A 17,921-nucleotide genomic window follows, 5' to 3' on the forward strand; every position below is an offset into this window, starting at 1 on the left:
CAGGAAAAGAGGCTCCGCCCCCTCCCTGCCCTCGCGCCCCCTAGAGCCCACAGTGCCCCCTCGCCCTAGGAGGAGCAACTGCAGGAGGCGCAGACTGGATGAGAAAGGTGAGAACCCAAGCCAGCCACAGAATCTCAGAATCGTGGAAGGGATTTTATGCATCCAGTCCAATTCCCTCGTTTCACAGATAAGGAAACTGAGTCTCAAAGTAGGGAAATGTCCAAAGTCACACAAATAGTGAGTAGCTGTCAGAATTTAAACCCGAATGATCTTGACAGTATACCACTTTGCCTTCATATAACTGGTGACCTAATCACTTCTCAGAGATCCCAGTTATCCCTATAAACAGACTACTCTAAATATCCAGCCTTAGTCTCATTCTTGAACTCCAGTCCCACAACATCAACTGGCCCATAAAATATTAAAACTGGAAAAGACTTTTGAAATCACTGAATTCAATTAATCAATAAACATTAAGTTAAACATTCAAAAAACTGATGTCCTATAGGCTTCTCAAACTCAACAGGTCCAAAACAGAACTTTTAATTTTTTTTCCCTCCTCCAAACTTCCCTATTGTTTGTTGGGGTCATGGGTCTAATCACCCAGATTCAAAACCTTTGTTCATTTTGATTTTCTGCTTCCCTAAATAGCCAATCAATCGCCAGGTCTTGTCAATTATAGCTCAACAACATCTCTCATATTTACTATCTTCTCTCCACTCACATGGCCACTACCTTCAGCACCTCTTGCCTGGACTATTAAAATAATCTACTAATTAACCTTTCTCTGTCTGGTCTCTCCCCTCAATCTTCTCTCCGTACAGCTGCAAAAGTGATATTCCTAAAGTATAGTTCCAGTTGGCCAATACTGCTAATTCCTTCCTTCCTTCCTTCCTTTCTTCCTTCCTTTCTTCCTTCCTCTACTACTACTACTACTATTACGACGACGACTACTACTACTACTACTACTACTACTACTACTACTACTACTTGCCCTTTAATCACTGAATGGGTGTTGCTTCAGACAAACTGAGACGGGGAAAGACCTTAGCTTAAAAAGGCCAAGGTCTCCACTGCATCTGGGGCCATTCCCAGTAGTTCTGATCTATGTCTTGCCATTGGATTCTGAATGACTCTGGAGTAGAATGAGGCTGATGACTTTGCACAGCTCTGCATCACTTAAATCCAATTCACTAGCAAGTCAAGACATCATCTCCTGATGTTATTGGTCCTCTTTAAGAACGAAGGGTGAATAACGACAGTCCTAAAGTATAAATACGACCCAATCCCTTTCCTGCTTAATAAACTCCAGTGGCCCCCTATTTCATCTAGGATCAAAATAAAAACTGAGAGCACTAGGACTTCTGTACTTTGAGATCTCAGGGGTGGGGAAGAGCTGGAATCCTACTTCCTCAGGCTCCAGCTGTTATTCTTTAAAGCCTTTTACAACCAAGTTTCAACCAACCTTTAGAAGCTTATCATATATTACTCTTCTTCATGCTTGTATTCGATGATCCAGTTAGGCTGGCCTTGGAATCCTTCATATTTAACATTCCCATTTCTTTCTCTTTGCCTTTTTACAGGAGTTCCAGGCCTGGAATGCCTGGAACTTACCACCTCTACCTATCAGAATCTCTAGCTTCCTTCAAAGGTCAAATGCTAACTCCTTCATGAGCGCCCTAACCCTGAAGATCACAGAGGTAGTAAGTGACGGTCAGGATTTGAACCCAGGCCTTTTAAACTACACATCCAACACTCTTTCCACTGCATCATGCTGCCTCCCTTATGTGTACACGTCTCCCCTAATAGATTATAAGCTCCTTCAGAACAAAAACTTTCATGTTCACCTTTATATCTCTATTGCTCAGGACAGTGCCTGGCACATCAGTCAACTAGCATTTAAGTACTTACTAGTACCAGGAACTATATTAAGTGCTAGAAAAGCAAAGAAAGGCAGAAAACAGCCCTTGTTCTCAGAGTTCACAGTCTAACCGTGTGGGGGAGGAGAAGGGGGAAGGATAGCATGGGATAGAATGCAATCACTTGTACATGTAGTGGGGTTTGCCTTGGCAAGAAGGACCACTTCATGTGAAACAGAAGTGAAGGAGAAGATAGTGGCAGAAGGCATTTGAATGTGAAATAAGGAAGAGAAGAGGGAGCTCTTGGAGAATGGTTTCAATTTTTTCAGTGATCTATGAAGCAAAATTCTCAAATGAGAGGGTGAGGGGAGGAGGTTGGAGGAAAGATAAAAATGCTTGGAAAAGCCACTGTGTTGAGTGGGATAATGATGCAGAATATATTGGGGCTATTCTTAGAGGGAAGGGCAAGAGAGAGACTAAGGCTGGATATTTACACCTCAGAGTGATCTGCTCATAGGTATAACTAGAATCTTTGAGAAGTGATGAGGTCACCAAAGTTATATAAAAAGCAATATGGTATATTGGCAAGACCATTTGGGTTTAAATTCTAAGTGCTACTTACTAGCTTTGTGACTTTGGACACTTTGCGTCTCTGAGACTCAGTTTGCAAGAGCAAAAGTGAGATTTGGGTGAGACCTCAAGGAAGCCAAAGAAACTAGGAGGTGGAGGTGAGGAGGGAGAGTGTACCAGCCATGGGGGACAGCCAGTGAAAATGCTCAGAATCAGGAGACAGTGTCTTGTTTAAGGAACAACAAGGAGACCAATGTCACTAGATTGCAGTGTACGTGGAGGGGAATAAAATGTAAGAAGGTAGGAAAGATAGGGAGGTCCAAGCAAGAGATTTTGCTTAATCCTGGAGGCAATAAGGAACCACTGGAGTTTATTAAATAGTAGTTTTAACTGACCTGTGTTTTAAGAAGGTCAATATAATGGCTGAGTGGAGAATGGATTGAAGTGGAGAGAAACTTGAGGCAGGGAGGTCACTTTATAGAGTATTGTAATAGTGCAGGTGTGAGGTGATGAGGACCTGCATGAGGTGGCTGCAGCGTTAGAGAGAAGGTATACAAAAGATGTTACAAAGATAGAAACAACAGGATTTGATGGCTGATTGCATACAGAAGGGTGAGAATGAGGAGTTTAAGATGAGACCTAGGTTTTGAATCTGGGTGACTGAATGGTTGTGTCCTCAACTATAAGGAAGAAAGAGTTTGGGGATGGGAGAATGAAGATAATGAGTTGGATACCAGACATTTCAAGTTTATATCTATGAGACATTTAGTTCAAGTTATCTAATAGGCAGTTGGAGATATGAGATTGGAGATTAGGAGAGAGTTAGGGCTAGACAACTAGATCTGGGTGTCATCTGCATAGAGATTATTGTAACTATGATAGCTAATGAGGTCACCAAGTGAAAAAGTAAAGGAGAAGAGAGCCTAGAAGAGAGCCCTGTGGAACACCCAGTTAGTGGTTGTGACATTGAAGAAGATCCAGCAAAGAAGACTGAGGAGTGGTCAGATGGGTAGGAGAGCCAGCAGAGGATGGTGTCCTGAAAACCTACAGAGAAAAGACTATCAAGGAGAAGAGGGTGACTGACAGTGTCAAAGTCTGCAGAGAAATCAAGAAGGATAAGGACTGAGAAAAGGATTTGGCATTTAAGGGGTCACTGGTAACTTTGAAGAGAGCAGTTTTCAGTTGAATGAGGAGATAGCAAGCCAGGTTGTAGAGAGGTGAGTGAGAAAGGAAGCGGAAGCACATATTTTAGATGGCCTCTCAAGTTTAGACAAAGAGGAGAGATATAGGATGATAGCTAGTGGGCATGGATTCATCAAGTGAGGGTTTTGAGAGTGAAGGAGATATGGGCATGTTTTAGGCAAAAGGGAAGCAATCAGTAGAAAGGGAGCAACTGAATGTTAAGTGAGAGTAGGGATGATAGAGGGGGAAATTTGCTGGGAAAGATGGGATAGAATGTGATCCCTGGTGCCTGTGTGGGGTTTGCCTTGGTAAGAAGGACCACTTCACGTGCCAGGGATGAAGGAGATAGTGGCAGAAGGCATTTGAATGTGAAATAAGGAAGTGAAGAGGGAGCTCTTGGAGAATGGTTTCAATTTTTTCAGTGGTCTATGAAGCAAAGTTCTCAAATGAGAGGGTGAGGTTTGTGGAAGGATAAAAGTGCTTGGAAAAGCCACTGTATTGAGACAGTGAATAGTGGGTGGTATAAAAGGATTGCCATGCTGCTGTCAGGGCCCAGTTGAGATTACGTAACATAAACTTGTAGTGGACTCGGTCAGAATGGTTTAATGATTTTCTCCAACCTTGTTCAACATCATGTGAATAGGAGCAAAGACAGTGGATGGTGGGAGTAATTCAAGGATGAGGCTTGGTAGGGTAAATGGATGAGAGGATAAGGGTCCAAGGGACTTGCGAGGACAGCATAGAGTTGAACTGGTTTGTCAAGGGGTCAAGATGGCAAGGGCAAGAGAGACCAGCAGGTGCAGGGGTCATGACCTGGGAAAGAACTAAAGGATAGAGGGATTGGAGGTCACTGTGAAGACAAAGAAAATCGGGTTTGGAGTTGCAAGGCACAGAAAGAATGACAACAAATTATTATCAGATAAAGGCATTTTATTTAGAGTTCATAAAAATGGATATGAAACAGACCATCTCTGAGTGTAGCTGAGGACAGTTAGGTGCTTAATAAATGCTTATTGATTGATACTTACCTGGTAGAATTCCCTTTATATCCCCCTCAAGCTGTCATCCAGCCTCTTCTATAAAATCATTGGTGATGAAGGACTCAATTTTCCATGGCAGCCCTTTCAACTTCTAAACAGCTCTAATTCTCATTTGTCCTTATCCTCAGCTAATACCTGCCTTTTTAACGTCCATTCAGTTTCCTCCTAGTTCTCTTTAGGATTCACTTGCAGAGATCCTTGACCAGCTAGTGCTACAGCCCAATTCTAATGTCACCTCTTCTTTGAAGCCTTCCCTGATTCCTCCAGTCTTGACAATCTTTTTTTGGGCACTAGTTTGCACTTTTAATGAACTCAATCTTCATCATTTTATGTTTACGTGTATGAATCTTATTGCCCTGCTAGGCTGCGACCTCCATGTGGGTAGGGACCATACCTTTAACCAAACTGCACATAGGTGATTAATATTTGAATTAGGAACTATGAAGCAGCTGGGGACCCACCAGCAGCTGCAGTACTAACCATTTACTTGATCCCCTGGTCAATCTCTCGAGGCCAAAGGGAACTCTAAAATGACCCTCAACTAGACAGAACTAACCCTTTTCCCACAATAAGTTCCTTTCTCACAACCATTTTATTTTTTCAACCAACAAACACTTATTGTTTATGCTATGTGCAAAGCTCTGGGCTGGGCCTAGACCCATATTGTGGGGATATATAAAAATACATACAACATAGTCTTAATCTGCTTTTAAACTCTAGTGATGGGAAAGACGCTGCTGTCAATAACAGAGTCCAGAAGAGCATCAAAGATTTAGAGCTCAAAGGGACTTTAGAGATCATTTATCTGGACCAATTCCTTCATTTTACAGATGTTAAAACTGAGGCCAAATGAGGTTAAGTGATTTGCCCATAGACACAGAGGTAGTAAACATAAGAAGTGAGATAGGGACCTAGGTCTTTCTGATTCTAAATTCCAACACTATACACAATACCATGTTGAATGGCTGAGGAAAGAGGAAGAATTTAGTTTTACATATAGGATCATTGAGCTTTTGGTGTTGAAAGGGACCTGAGAGATTATGCATTCCAACCCTCTCATTTTATAGACAAAACAGGCCCACAGTAGAGAAGTAACTTGTCCAATGTCACAGTTTGAGTTGGAGGTATCATAAGGCACACAGGTAGAGTTGTCCAGCTGGTAGTTGAAAACATGAATCTGGAGTTAACAGTTTGGGAGTTATTCTCACAACCAGTAGTTGGAACTGTGGGAATGCATGAGTTTGCTGACAGAGAGTACTGAGACAAAAAAGAACCTTGGTGAATGTCCACATGTAGAGGACAGGAGGAAGAAGAGATAATGGAAAAGGAGAAAGATAAGTTAGTAAGGAAAGGGGAACCAGGATAGTGAATGTTATAGTAGGAATTTCACGGTGAAAGTGAAATTGCATATCACCAGAGTCATATACTCCAAAAATCAAAATGGATGAGCACTGAAAAAGGCCACTAAATATGGTGATTATCATTAATAAGAACTGACATTTTGTGGTTACGTGTTTTATATGAATTATCTCATTTGATCCTCAATGATCCCGTGCAGAAGGAAAGGAAATTATCATCTCTATTTCAGAGATGGGGTTAAAATTTGCATCTTCTCACCAGTCCAGTCCTCTTTCCTGTTGACTCTTCTCTGAATACTTTCTGACCTTAAAGAACACTGTTTCAATAGTGAAGGAAATCAGACTAACAAAATGTTAATGAGAGGCAAGGAAATTTGGTGGTGAAAGGGGAGAAACAAAACAGTAGCTGGAGTGAAGAGCGTGAGTAAAGGTTTAGATTTTTTATTTTTAAATTTAGGGAAATGTACACGTGTTTGTAGGCAGAAGGAAAGGAGTCAGTGTAGGAACAATCAGCAAGAGCAAGGTAGAAGAGGGAAGTCACCTCTTAGTCCTACTCTTCTGCACTTCTAAAGACACACTAACAAATGGAGTTTTTCCAAACAAACCCTTTTATTATCTTCTTTACAGGATCTAAATTCACTAACAATTTCTTAACATAGTATAAGGTTCCCTAAGGAACAGGGCCTACGACCATATGCAAAGCATAGATGGGCACAACTATCTGGCAGACACCTGAATCAAAGATGATGCCCACCCTCCCCCTCTCCATAGGCATCCTAGAAGGACTTTAGCCAGAGAAACTGAGATTTCAGTGTGGGACCATCTCAAAGAAGATTATTTGTGATACCCATGAACTATGCTGCCCTTTCACATAGCTCAACTGGGACGGATGGCAATGTAATAGTACTAACCGCAAAACTATGGTGGAGTTCAGTTATCAAATTACAGCCTTAAAAGTTCTTGGGAGAGGGTTGAGACATGATCAGTATATTCCTGGGGCCCACAGTGTGTTGGGACGGTGAGAGTAAGGTACTCGGTGGGCAACCGTGTTTGGCTAGCTGGGTGAGATTTTGATTTTCCAACAACACAACTGCTGTACAGAGGTGTGAGGCTGCTGAAGACAAGAGGTCTGACGTGGCATTAGGAACTGAAGAACTGACCCAGTTTCTGGTCAGAAATGACCAGCAAAGCAACCCACACATAGATGGGTCATTGCACAGGGTAATGTTTGGGAGAAATTCTTATTTGTTCTGAATAACACCTTACATTTGTACAGCACTTTATGTTTTTCAAAGAGCTGTCAATACACTTTCATTTTCTTCTGGGCACTCAGGCTCATTCTCCTTTCTCCTCATCGACGCTGATTTAGGCCTGTCAAGTTCTTGAGCTAACAAAGACAAATCAAAGCACATGGAAGGAAAGATTAGAACCTGGTAGCGGCCAGTGGGAATAACAGAGGCTGGAGGGGTAGCAGTGATGTGATGTAATACTGAATGAGATAATGTATAAAAAGCATTGTATAAACTTTAAAGCTTCATATAAATGCTAGTTATTATACAATACACCACTGACTCCAGGTACTGCTATTTTCTCCAGTACCACAAGAAGACTGAAAGAGGTGGGATAACTGCAACTAGGGGGCACATGAAGTTAAACTAGTGTTTTTTTGTTTGTTTTTTCACTTTTTAACTTTTCACTTCAAAAATTAAAATTATATGGATTACACAGCACGTAAAGTTTAAGGCTAATGCAAACTCAAGTCATCTCCAGTGATACTCACAGTCACGGCTGCTCCCATCATTCCCTGCACAAGTGCTTCCCTAGTAGATTTGACCTAGGAAAAACAGAATGAAAGCTCTCAGGTGCTCTAACAGGTAATTAAAGATAAAGCACATATTAAAAAAACAAGTACGTGTAGCCCAGATGAAGGAGTCTCTGCACTAGAACAGTGTTCTCAAACACAAAAAGAAATGGCTCTCTGTGGGCTGCATAATGACTTAGAAAACCACAAATTAACAGTATCTATGTTTTATTGTATATTTATTTTGTTAAATATTTCCCAATTACACGTTAACTTGGCTTGGGTCAAACTAGGGAGTGTTGTAGGCCTAGTTTTTGATACCTCTACACTAAAAGATGGTTTAACTGCCTATGTAGAGGTTAAATGATTCACTGGAGCAACGCTAGCAAACAGCTACTAGCGTACAGTGGTAGGGCAGAAGAGGTTAGATTCTTTAAGTCTCTATGTACTGTGTCACCCATTTTGAGCACGAGGGAAGGGAGTGTCTTCATGGAGAGTTGCAGGTGACATTTTATTCACCAAATTTTGGAACATCACTGGTGGGAAGATTATGGTAGAACAGCTCCCACACTGTTCCAACAAAGTTAACTTCAGATAACCTGTTTAACTGTGTGTCCCATGTTCATGGCATCATTGATCCTGTTTTCAAGGAAGCGCCAAGTGTCTTCAAAGTCAGTAGATGAGTCTTGCATCATCACTAGCTCCGTAGTGTTGTAGATGCCAGCCAATATTGCCCGACGTGTGTACCAGTTAATCTGCATCAGAAGCAAGCCAAGAAAAACGAATCAGACTTGGCCTGGACCCTGGCAGAGAACAAGCGTGGGCCAAAGCCAGATGTGACACAAGGGAAGGTCTTCCCTTCCCCTTGGCCTAAGCAGTGGTTCTCCAGGGTTAGGAGAAGCCCTCAGCACCTTGTAACTGTGCAAGGGAACAGTCTGTCCTGGTAAGCCCCTCTTTAAAGCACCACCTCAGCTGCTTAGTGTTTTATTCCTTTAATTTCTTTGCTTTCCAATTTCATTTTCCTACCATCTCAGTCGGTGGTGTATTCCCACTTGGAGGAATTTTATTAAAGCAGTTTATTACAGCTGTGGTGGGAGTCTTTCTCTGTTTTCCCTACCCAGATTCCACAAAATACCATCACTTATTAATTGTTTTTATGAAGGTATACGTTACTTCTTTTATTTCCTGCCAAAAAGATGATGCTTTTTAACAAGGCAGATTCTTGGTTGGTGGCTGCTTTAAATGAGTTTATTGATCTCTCAGTGGAGGAAGAAGTGGGCTGGGGGAAGGGAGTTTCTTTTTAAAGAGATGGGTGTCTCAGTGGTATTCTTTTTTGAGAGTGGTATTAATGAAATCAGCCCAAGTTTAAAAAAAAAAAAAAGCAAAACACCAAGAGATTCTGCTGCAGGATTTAAATCTTGAGAGGGTGCTGGGAAGTGGTTATAAAAAAAGCAGTTCTAAATAAAAACAATCTCTTGTGCTTTGCATCATTACTATAGGTAAGAAAAAATGCTTTAACAACTTTTGGTTTTGTGGTCAGGACACTGAACTTTAAACAAAAAGTAAAAGCCTACAGTTAGCTCTGTGAGAACTGTCACTGAAGAACATGCCACTGCTTTTCTTTATTGTTTCAATTTCTTTTTTTCTGAGATGATGCTACTGTAGGCCCCATGAAGGAGGCTTATAATTAGAGAACTTTTATAAAATTCTATAAAGAATCTTCATTTTAAGTTTTGGAGTTAATTGGGATTGAAATCAGAACATCAAATTCCTGTGTTCTAAGACCCCTAAGTCTCTTGGTGACTACAGCAGACCACCCCACAATTGTTCTAGGCGCAAGTACAACTAGGCAGGACTTGTAGGAGGCACTTACATCAGTGGACTGGTCTCCAGCATAGTGCCACATGTCATCTACCATACTGGTGAGGAGGTTTAGGCTGGCTGGAATATTATGAGGGAGCATAAGCGTGCCCAGAGCCTAAAAAGGAAACAACACAGAAACAAATACGGCATAATCCCATAATGGGACTGATTAACATGTGTAGTTAATAGGAAACAGTTTGCTTTGTAGTTTCAGCTTATACAAAAACAAAAAAAGCAATGAAAGAACTGAGACTTTTCTTCATTGGCTGATAGTCCAATTCTAGCCAAGTATCATGAGGTTTTGACAGTCCACAAATCTGAATCCTACTTGCCCAAGTTGTTCATCAATTTCTGTAATAACCTAGAGATACTTCCCTTGGCAATAAGCAAGGAAAACCAGTGCTTGATTCAGAGTGTAGTAGTACCCAGGCTCAGCCCTGGCAGCGGTGTAACTTTATTCAGGTGATCGATGGCATCCCTTCTTTCCATTCTCAATGTGGACACTCTAATTCAGGTCTCCATAACCTTTCACCAAACTGACTGCAACAGCCTCCTAATTGGCCTTCCCACCTTCAGAAATCTTCTGCACAATAACGCCAGATTAATCTTCTTCAAATTATAGCTCTAACTATATAATATCCCTGCTAAAAAATCTTCACTGGCTTGGTATCATCTATAAGGCCAAAGCCTAAACTTAAATTCCGTATATGATGACATTCAACATCATCCATAATATAGCCTCAATCTATCTTTTTATTATTAGCCCCCACAACTCCTTTATTAGTATGCCCTATACTTAAGCAAAACTGGATTACCAAACTATACCAAACTTTTTCACTTCCATGCCCCTGCTTATGCTTTTCCTCGACCCAGAGCCTCCTCTTAGGCCCAGAGAACATGAGGTGGCTATTAGAAAGTGCTCTGTTGGGGCAGCTAGGTGGCTCACTGGATAGAGCGCATCAGCACTGAAGTCAGGAGGACCTGAGTTCAAAGTTGGCCTCAGACCAAACACTTGACAATAGCTGTGTGACCCTGGGCAAGTCACTTAACCCCAAATGCCTAAAAAAAAAAAAGAAAAGAAAAAGAAAGTGCTCTGTTAGGGATGCAGCAATAAAACCACTCACTTTCTACCACTCCTTTCGTGGACTCCTATCACCTTATAGCAGTAAGGCTTGCTTAGGCTGGTAGGACTCAACCTATACTATAAGCCAGGGCCCAAGGCCATTCAAGTTGCCAGACTATCCCCATCTCCCTTCCCCATGCTCCAAAAAAGGGGATGAATGGCCTGGATTAACAGTCACTCTAAATTATTTAATGGATGTGGGTTTGAGTTCTGGTCCTGTCACACTTACTGTGTATTCCTAGGCTTTTCATTTGTTGTGAAGATTAACGAGCTAACTTTGGTACAGTATTCAGGGCTGAGTTGGTGCTGAATATTATTATTATTACTGTCATTAATTATGATATGAGGACTACATATGAATTTTGTACCCGGGGCCAATGTTCAATATATGGGATCAGCATTCTCAGTCTTGTTTCCACTGCATCCCTCAGGAACTGGTCTGTCTTCCTCTTCCTGGAAGAGGGAAAAGAAAACGGCATGTCTGTTGAGTAGATGGCTTGGAGATATCCTCAGTCCTAGGGTAGGAAGTGGCTCTTTCTGGCCCGTGACTCTGACCTGGCCAAAGCTATCTGTACTTGGGCTATCAGAGCAGCTGGTCAGTGGGGATTTTTTGCCTAAAAGAGCTGGACTACAGGATCTTATTTTTTCTCCTTGTTCTACTGAAAACCTTGTATTTGGGGACAGGCTAGGAGATGTGGGCCCTGGCCAATGTGTCCCTATACTCTTCAGTGATGATACTACAGAATACTCACTCTGCTTGGCCCAATTGCATGAGCTTTTGTTCCTCTTCCATCACATGATTGAGTTTAGCATTGCACTGTGTCACAAAATGTAGGATCAGTTCACTGCCATCATTTCCAAACATGCCAGCTGCTGCACTAGAGAGACCCAAGGACTGTGAAAGAGGAAAGAGAGCGACTGATGGAGTCTCTAAGATGGTAACTCACATTTTGCTAATGTTTTGAACTTTACCAAACACTATGTTCACAACAGGTAGTGGAAGTGTTATTCATATTGTGTACAGATGAGTCTCACAGACATTTAGAATCTTTCCTGTGATCATACAGCTGATAAGTGTTAGAACCAAAATTTGAACTTGGGACTCTAGACTCTAGGTTCAGAGCTCATTACACCAAACCACAATAAAGAAAGAAAGACAAGGACCTCTGGATATATGTGGAAGAAGGGAAGGAGACAGGAAGAAAGGGAATACTATATTCTGACTTTTTCCTTTTTGGAGAAGAGATCTAGGAACCCTCAAAATGCCCAGCAGTTTCGACTCTCTCCTAACTTTTCAGTTATCCACAGATTCCCTACATACATATATACCTGAGCTCCTTCTGCAATGGCTTCTGGGGTCCACCCATGAGCAGGCACAAACTCCAAAGCTGCAGTCAGGATCCGACCCTGCAGCTGCTCCTCGCTTTCATGGTCCTCATCCTCCTCACCACCCTGATCTGTGTACCTGAAGCCCAATTCAGAAAAACAAGCTGAGTGCCAGGAGGGTTGAGAAGCACATTAATATTATTTTCCTGTGTGCCAATGTCATAGCTGTTTAATGCCAAAAGGATTAAAAAGATCTGCATTCTCTTCTCCCACTATTGTTACTAACAAGCAAGGGCATCTAGTATATACCAAAGTTGTTACTCAATAAACGAAAGAGTCTGCTTGACCCAGATGTGTCCCTTGGCCACTGCACAGAAAAACCGTAACTTTTTCAGTAGTGGCATCGATAAAAAATAGTAGTGCTCAGGGAGACAAGAAATCAGACGACTGGGCTCTTGGTGCTTACCGGGGGTGTGACTTCGAGGACTCTGGATTGGGCTCTTCTGTTCCCTGTGACTCAGAGTGCTGCTGCGAGGAAGAAGGGGAGGGCTGATACTTTTGTTCATCTGAAGATTTCATTGCCAAAGCTGAAGCATGGAAGGCACGTGGCACTGGGGAGGACTGACATCTGGTCACTGAAATAGGAGGTAGAATGGTCAGTCGCAGACACCTTCACAAGTGGTATAAGAGACCTCACAGTATAAAACAAGATAACAAGATACACTGACATATTTTAGAGGTTTGGAATGAAGACCTCAGGCAGTGAATAACCCTGACAATATGGCACAGCAGAACACTGAACTGAGAAGAACTGAGTTCTAGTTTTGGCTATGCCACTTCATGGCTGTGTGACTGTGGGTGTCACTTAACATTTCTGAGCCAAGTTTCTTTACTTGTCAAATGGGGATCATCCTCCCTGGCCCATCCTGTGTGTTATAAAGAACAAATGATATGATATACATGAAGGTACTTAAGAAAACAATCAACTTTCATACAAATGAAGAGTATTGTTATTATCATGGAAAGAGTGAACTAGATTCCAGGTCCTATTCTACTTCTGCCCATTTTGAGATGATGGGCAAATCATTGATTCCTCCATGTCTATTTCATAATCTGTAGAATGGGGATGTTAATGACTTCTCTACCTCACAGGGTTGAGAATCAAATGAGATCATGGATCTACTCACTCGTAGCAATATCCCATAATCTTAAATAGTATTTCTTGTACTCAGAATCTCTTGCAAAAGTTAACTAAAGATTGGCTGAACAAGCAATCCTATCTGACCAACACTTGTAACTATCATCTATCCATTAAAATGTTTATTTTGATAAATACATCTTATTAAAAAACATCAAAACAGTGGCAAGCTATTTTTATTTTTATTTAAGATATTTACTTCCTAGGACTACAGTCCAGAAGGGACTCTAGAATTTATTTAGTATGAAACCTTAATTTTTGTGAGATGAAGAAACTGAGGTCCACAGATGTAAAATTATTTGACCAAAGTCACACAAACAATAAGTGGCACAGCCCAGATTTGAATCTAGTTCTTTGGATTCCAAGTTCAAGGCTTTTTCCATTATATCATACTTCAAGTGAGTAGAGAATAGACTTCCTTTCCTGAGTCCAAGTGCCACCTAGCTGTATGATCCTGTGCAAGTCACTTAACCCTGTTTGACTCAATTTTCTCATCTGTAAAATGAGCTGGAGAAGGAAATAGCAAACTACTCCTGAATCTTTGCCAAGAAAACCTTAAATGGGGGTCACGATGAGTTGGGCACAATTGAAATGACCAGTAACGGACACATTACTTTCTTAATTTGGGCTTCAGAATTATATCTATAAAATGGTAAGCAACATAGTCTGGTGAAAAGAGCCACAGATTTTGGGCCAGGGGATCTGGGTTTGAATTCTGGATCTTTTAATATTGTGTGACTTTGGATAAGGTATTTGACCTTAATATTTCTGGGCTTCATTTTCCTAATCTGAAAAACAATGAGGTTAGACTAGGCAATCTTTAAGGTCCCTTCCAGCTTTAGTTCCTATGAAGTCTATGGATGATAATGTTTATACTTCCCTACTTAACAGGATTGGGTGTAAGACTCAAATGAGACTGCATTTGAAAGCACTTTATAAACCTTAGAGCATTATATGTGTCAACTATGACTTTTCCTCTGCAAAAGTTCTACTTGGATGCCTTTATCATATCATGAAGGTGACTCTGGGTTCTTAAAGGCTCCATTATGCTCTACCATCTTGGAAAGGCTTTGTGTAGTTCCTGTAACTCTCTTTTTTTTGAGGAACCACAGTAGAGAGATTTACACCAATAGGATGGCCACTTGGTGATGAATTCTATGGCCATGACAAGGAAATAAAAATGTAAAATTATTCTCAGTCCTACACAGTTCCCTTCTACATTTGTTGTGACTGTGACAGCCAAACAAGCTATTGATGCCGTCATAGATGAAGGGCCATCCTTGGAACCAGGAGACCCCTAGGTTCAATTCCTACCTCTGACACATACTAGCTGTATGACTATGAGTAATTTACTTAATCTGTGAGGGCCCTAGACAAATCTCTCAAATGATAAGTTATAGATGAGTTGCCAGCCTACATAGTGAAGGTAGTTGTTTCACAGGGAATTTCCTAAACTAATGAAATCACAATGAAATTAAAAAAATAAAAAACAATGTCCCCCCATGGGACATTAATAAAAGAACAGAGATGAATAGATATTGCCATTTTCTAAGGAAATTTAACTCTTCTAAATCCATCACTACTAGAAGGGGGCTAGAAGAACCTAGAGACTGTCTCTGTCTCCTTGCCAAGCACAGATAGATATAAGCCAAAGATAACATCATTTTATAATAAAAAGTTATTTGCAAAACTTTCCAGAGAAGGATAGTGGAAGATTATGACTGTTATTGCCTTATAAAGCATGAAGAAACAATGGAAGAAAAAATTAAGTTTACAGAAAGCTTGTTGGGAGAGACCCAGTTAAGTCAGATCATCCCAGGAGTTTTAAAGGATAAAAGTGGAAGGACAATGAGCAGATGAAAAATGGACAAACAAAAGGCATTAATAAGAAAATATCTCTCAAGGCTTTTATAATACATTATTTTCTCTACCAATAACAACAGAGCAACCACATTTGGACATACAGTGCCAGATGTGCTTTATGAAGAAGAAATGGTATTTAGGGAAACAAGGATGGGAAGAGCAACTAAACCAGGCCAATTATACACTAAAGAATATGGCAAGGAGCAACACAATTTCAGAGATTATGAAGATATATGAAAAAGAGAGGATGTGAAACATTTGGAAAAAAACAGCAGTGATTTATCATGATCTAAAAAAGGGTGACTGAAAAAATATAGCTACCAACCCATACTCCTAGATTCTTAACTATACGAAATCTTCATGAAAAAACCTACATACACACCAAAGTATGCAAAAGGCTTTCACAAAGGATATTTTACAGAAGCCTACAGCTTTAATCACAAAACTAAAAGGTGCAGAGAACTTAAGAACCATTTGCTTATTGTTTATTGACTACAGAAAGACATGTGATTTGGTAGGGCAAAATATTATTTTATGAACTGACACAGACTGAAGTAAAACCAAAAAATGTGCACAATGACCACAACATAAATGGAAAGAACAATGAAATGAAATTGAATGTTAATGGCCGTGTCTGTTTACCTCTCCCATTCCCCATGAAGAGTTCAGAAAAGGAAACTTTCTCTCTTTATTGTGGAGGAGAGGCCTGATGGATGCAGAATGCTGTAAATATTATATCAATATGTTGGGGTGTTTTGCTGAACTTTTTTTTTCCTTTTAAAACCTTTGTTACAAAGGAAGGCTTGATGGGGGGAAGGTATATATTTGGAAATGAATATGACATAAAAACAAAAGGCATTAATAAGAAAGCTGTTCTTTCACAAATACCTCAAAATCATATAACATTCCTTGAAAGATATAACTATTTGACAACTCTGATTATTATCATGTGAGGCATAAAACTGGGAGGAATATGCTCACCAAAGTCATTTGCCATCCCGAAGTATATCCAGGAGAGTCTAAAAGGAAGACTCCTTTAGAGGGGTTCTCCACAGCCTCCTATTTGTGGATGACTTTATACTGATTACATCAAGTTTTGGAATACTATAGAGTATTTAAAATAAGATCCAGGGTCATGTAAAAGTGTTCAAACTACACAGGAAAAAACAAGTGGATGAAGAATGTCTTTGTCTAATTTGTAAGTTGAATGGTCAGCACATAGACTTCTTTCATCAACATAAAGATTCTGGAAAGGAAATTTTGTTGTTCACTCATTTCCAACTCATAGTGACCTCCATTTGGGGTCTTCTTGGCAAAGATAATGGAGTGATTTGCCATTTCCTTCTCGAGCTCATTTTACAGATGAGAAACTGAGGCAAACAGGGTTAAGTGATCTGCTCAGGGTCACACAGCTAGTAAGTGTCTGAGGCCAGATTTGAATGCAGGAAGATGAGTCTTCCTGACTCTAGGACCAGTACTCTATAGCTGCCCAGGAAAGACAACGGATAGGACCAAAAGTGAAGAGTAGGAAGTAGTTTTAAAATCCTAAGTTTCTACTTGGAAAAAAAAAGGCTGTATTTTAATAAGATATTCTTCTGATGATGATATATGAATATATGATATATTGTATTTTAAGTCTCAGAAAAACTAAAATTCCAGAGAAATGGCAATAGGGATAAATGGTGGGTGTAAAGAGCCTGGAGCATATTACCATAAAAAAACTATGTACCAGAAGCTCATAAACGCTATCATTGAGGAAAAGTAGGATTGGAAGTGGAAGGTGGGGTGATCAAGTAGTGGGAATGTTGGATAACAAAGGGACAGCCCATATGTTCCAAGACATAGTATCTTTGCAAGGTCAAGGGAGCTAGAGAGAGGACTTCAGTGGGTTCTCCTGTGGAGGAGAACGGGGACAAGAGTGTGGAAGGTTTGTGATTTGCACCCGTGGTAGGATTACCTACACTGATGCATCTTTGTCTGAAATACAAGCAGAGGAACCTAAACAGCGCCTATGCACACTCTGGACACTAGTCAAAGTGGGGTTGGTTGAATCAAGGGCCAGTGTTAGGATTCTAGTCAGGTCAGGGTCAGGATTTAGGTCGGATCTGGAACTGGAAGTCAGGGTGATTGGGTCTTGATCCCAGACGGAACAGATGTCAGAGGTCTCAGTCCGAAGAAACGTTCAAGTCAGAGGTGAAGTCCATGTTTGGGACACAGCATACAACAGTCAGAGCCAAAGTCAGGGTTGAGGGTCAAGACCCAACGTTGGCCCGTTAGTCAAGCCCGAGGAAGTCAGGCTCAGACCCGCTGGAAGACAGCCAAGAAGCATGGCAAGGCCCCCCGGGGGTCCAGTCTGGCCCGGACCCTACAATGCCCTTCACTTCACCTTGCCAGCAGCCCAGAGCTGGTTCCCCTCTGCCACAGACACACGGGGCCCCTCCTGTCCCCGCCCCCGCGTCCCTCCCAGGCCCCGGGGTCGCCCCGCCCGGCCGCCCCCTCACCGGGCCGGCACTGCAGCCGCAGGAACCTCCATCCTGTCCGACGGAGGAACCCAGCCACCGCCGCCGCCATCTTGAAAGTGGGCACGGCCCCGCGAGGAGTCTCCACGTGACACCACCCGATGCGTGCGTGTGTGCGCGCGCGCGTGAGGGGCTGGGGGGGAGGTGGGGCGGAGAATGGAGGACGCCCAAGGGCGCAGAGATCTCGCCTCTCCTCCGACGTCGAAGCGCGTGTGCGCA

The 17,921-nt window shown here is 41.5% G+C and overlaps 1 protein-coding gene across 1 annotated transcript; it reads right to left on the reverse strand.

Annotated features, from left to right (window-relative positions):
• Positions 1-6,434: 6,434 nt before the first annotated feature.
• On the reverse strand, positions 6,435-17,803 carry COQ9 (coenzyme Q9). Its single transcript, XM_020965528.1, has 9 exons — positions 17,685-17,803; positions 12,589-12,757; positions 12,126-12,261; positions 11,549-11,691; positions 11,165-11,249; positions 9,684-9,788; positions 8,410-8,565; positions 7,790-7,843; positions 6,435-7,396 (listed from the first exon to the last, which is right to left on the reverse strand). Exons 1-9 carry the CDS (start codon positions 17,752-17,754, stop codon positions 7,361-7,363), a joined length of 954 nt encoding a protein of 317 aa, XP_020821187.1. The 5' UTR covers positions 17,755-17,803; the 3' UTR covers positions 6,435-7,360.
• Positions 17,804-17,921: the final 118 nt, after the last annotated feature.

This window comes from Phascolarctos cinereus, unplaced genomic scaffold (assembly GCF_003287225.1).
Source record: "Phascolarctos cinereus isolate Bilbo 61053 unplaced genomic scaffold, phaCin_HiC Scaffold_2;HRSCAF=192, whole genome shotgun sequence".
NCBI classification, from domain to species: Eukaryota; Metazoa; Chordata; class Mammalia; order Diprotodontia; family Phascolarctidae; genus Phascolarctos; species Phascolarctos cinereus.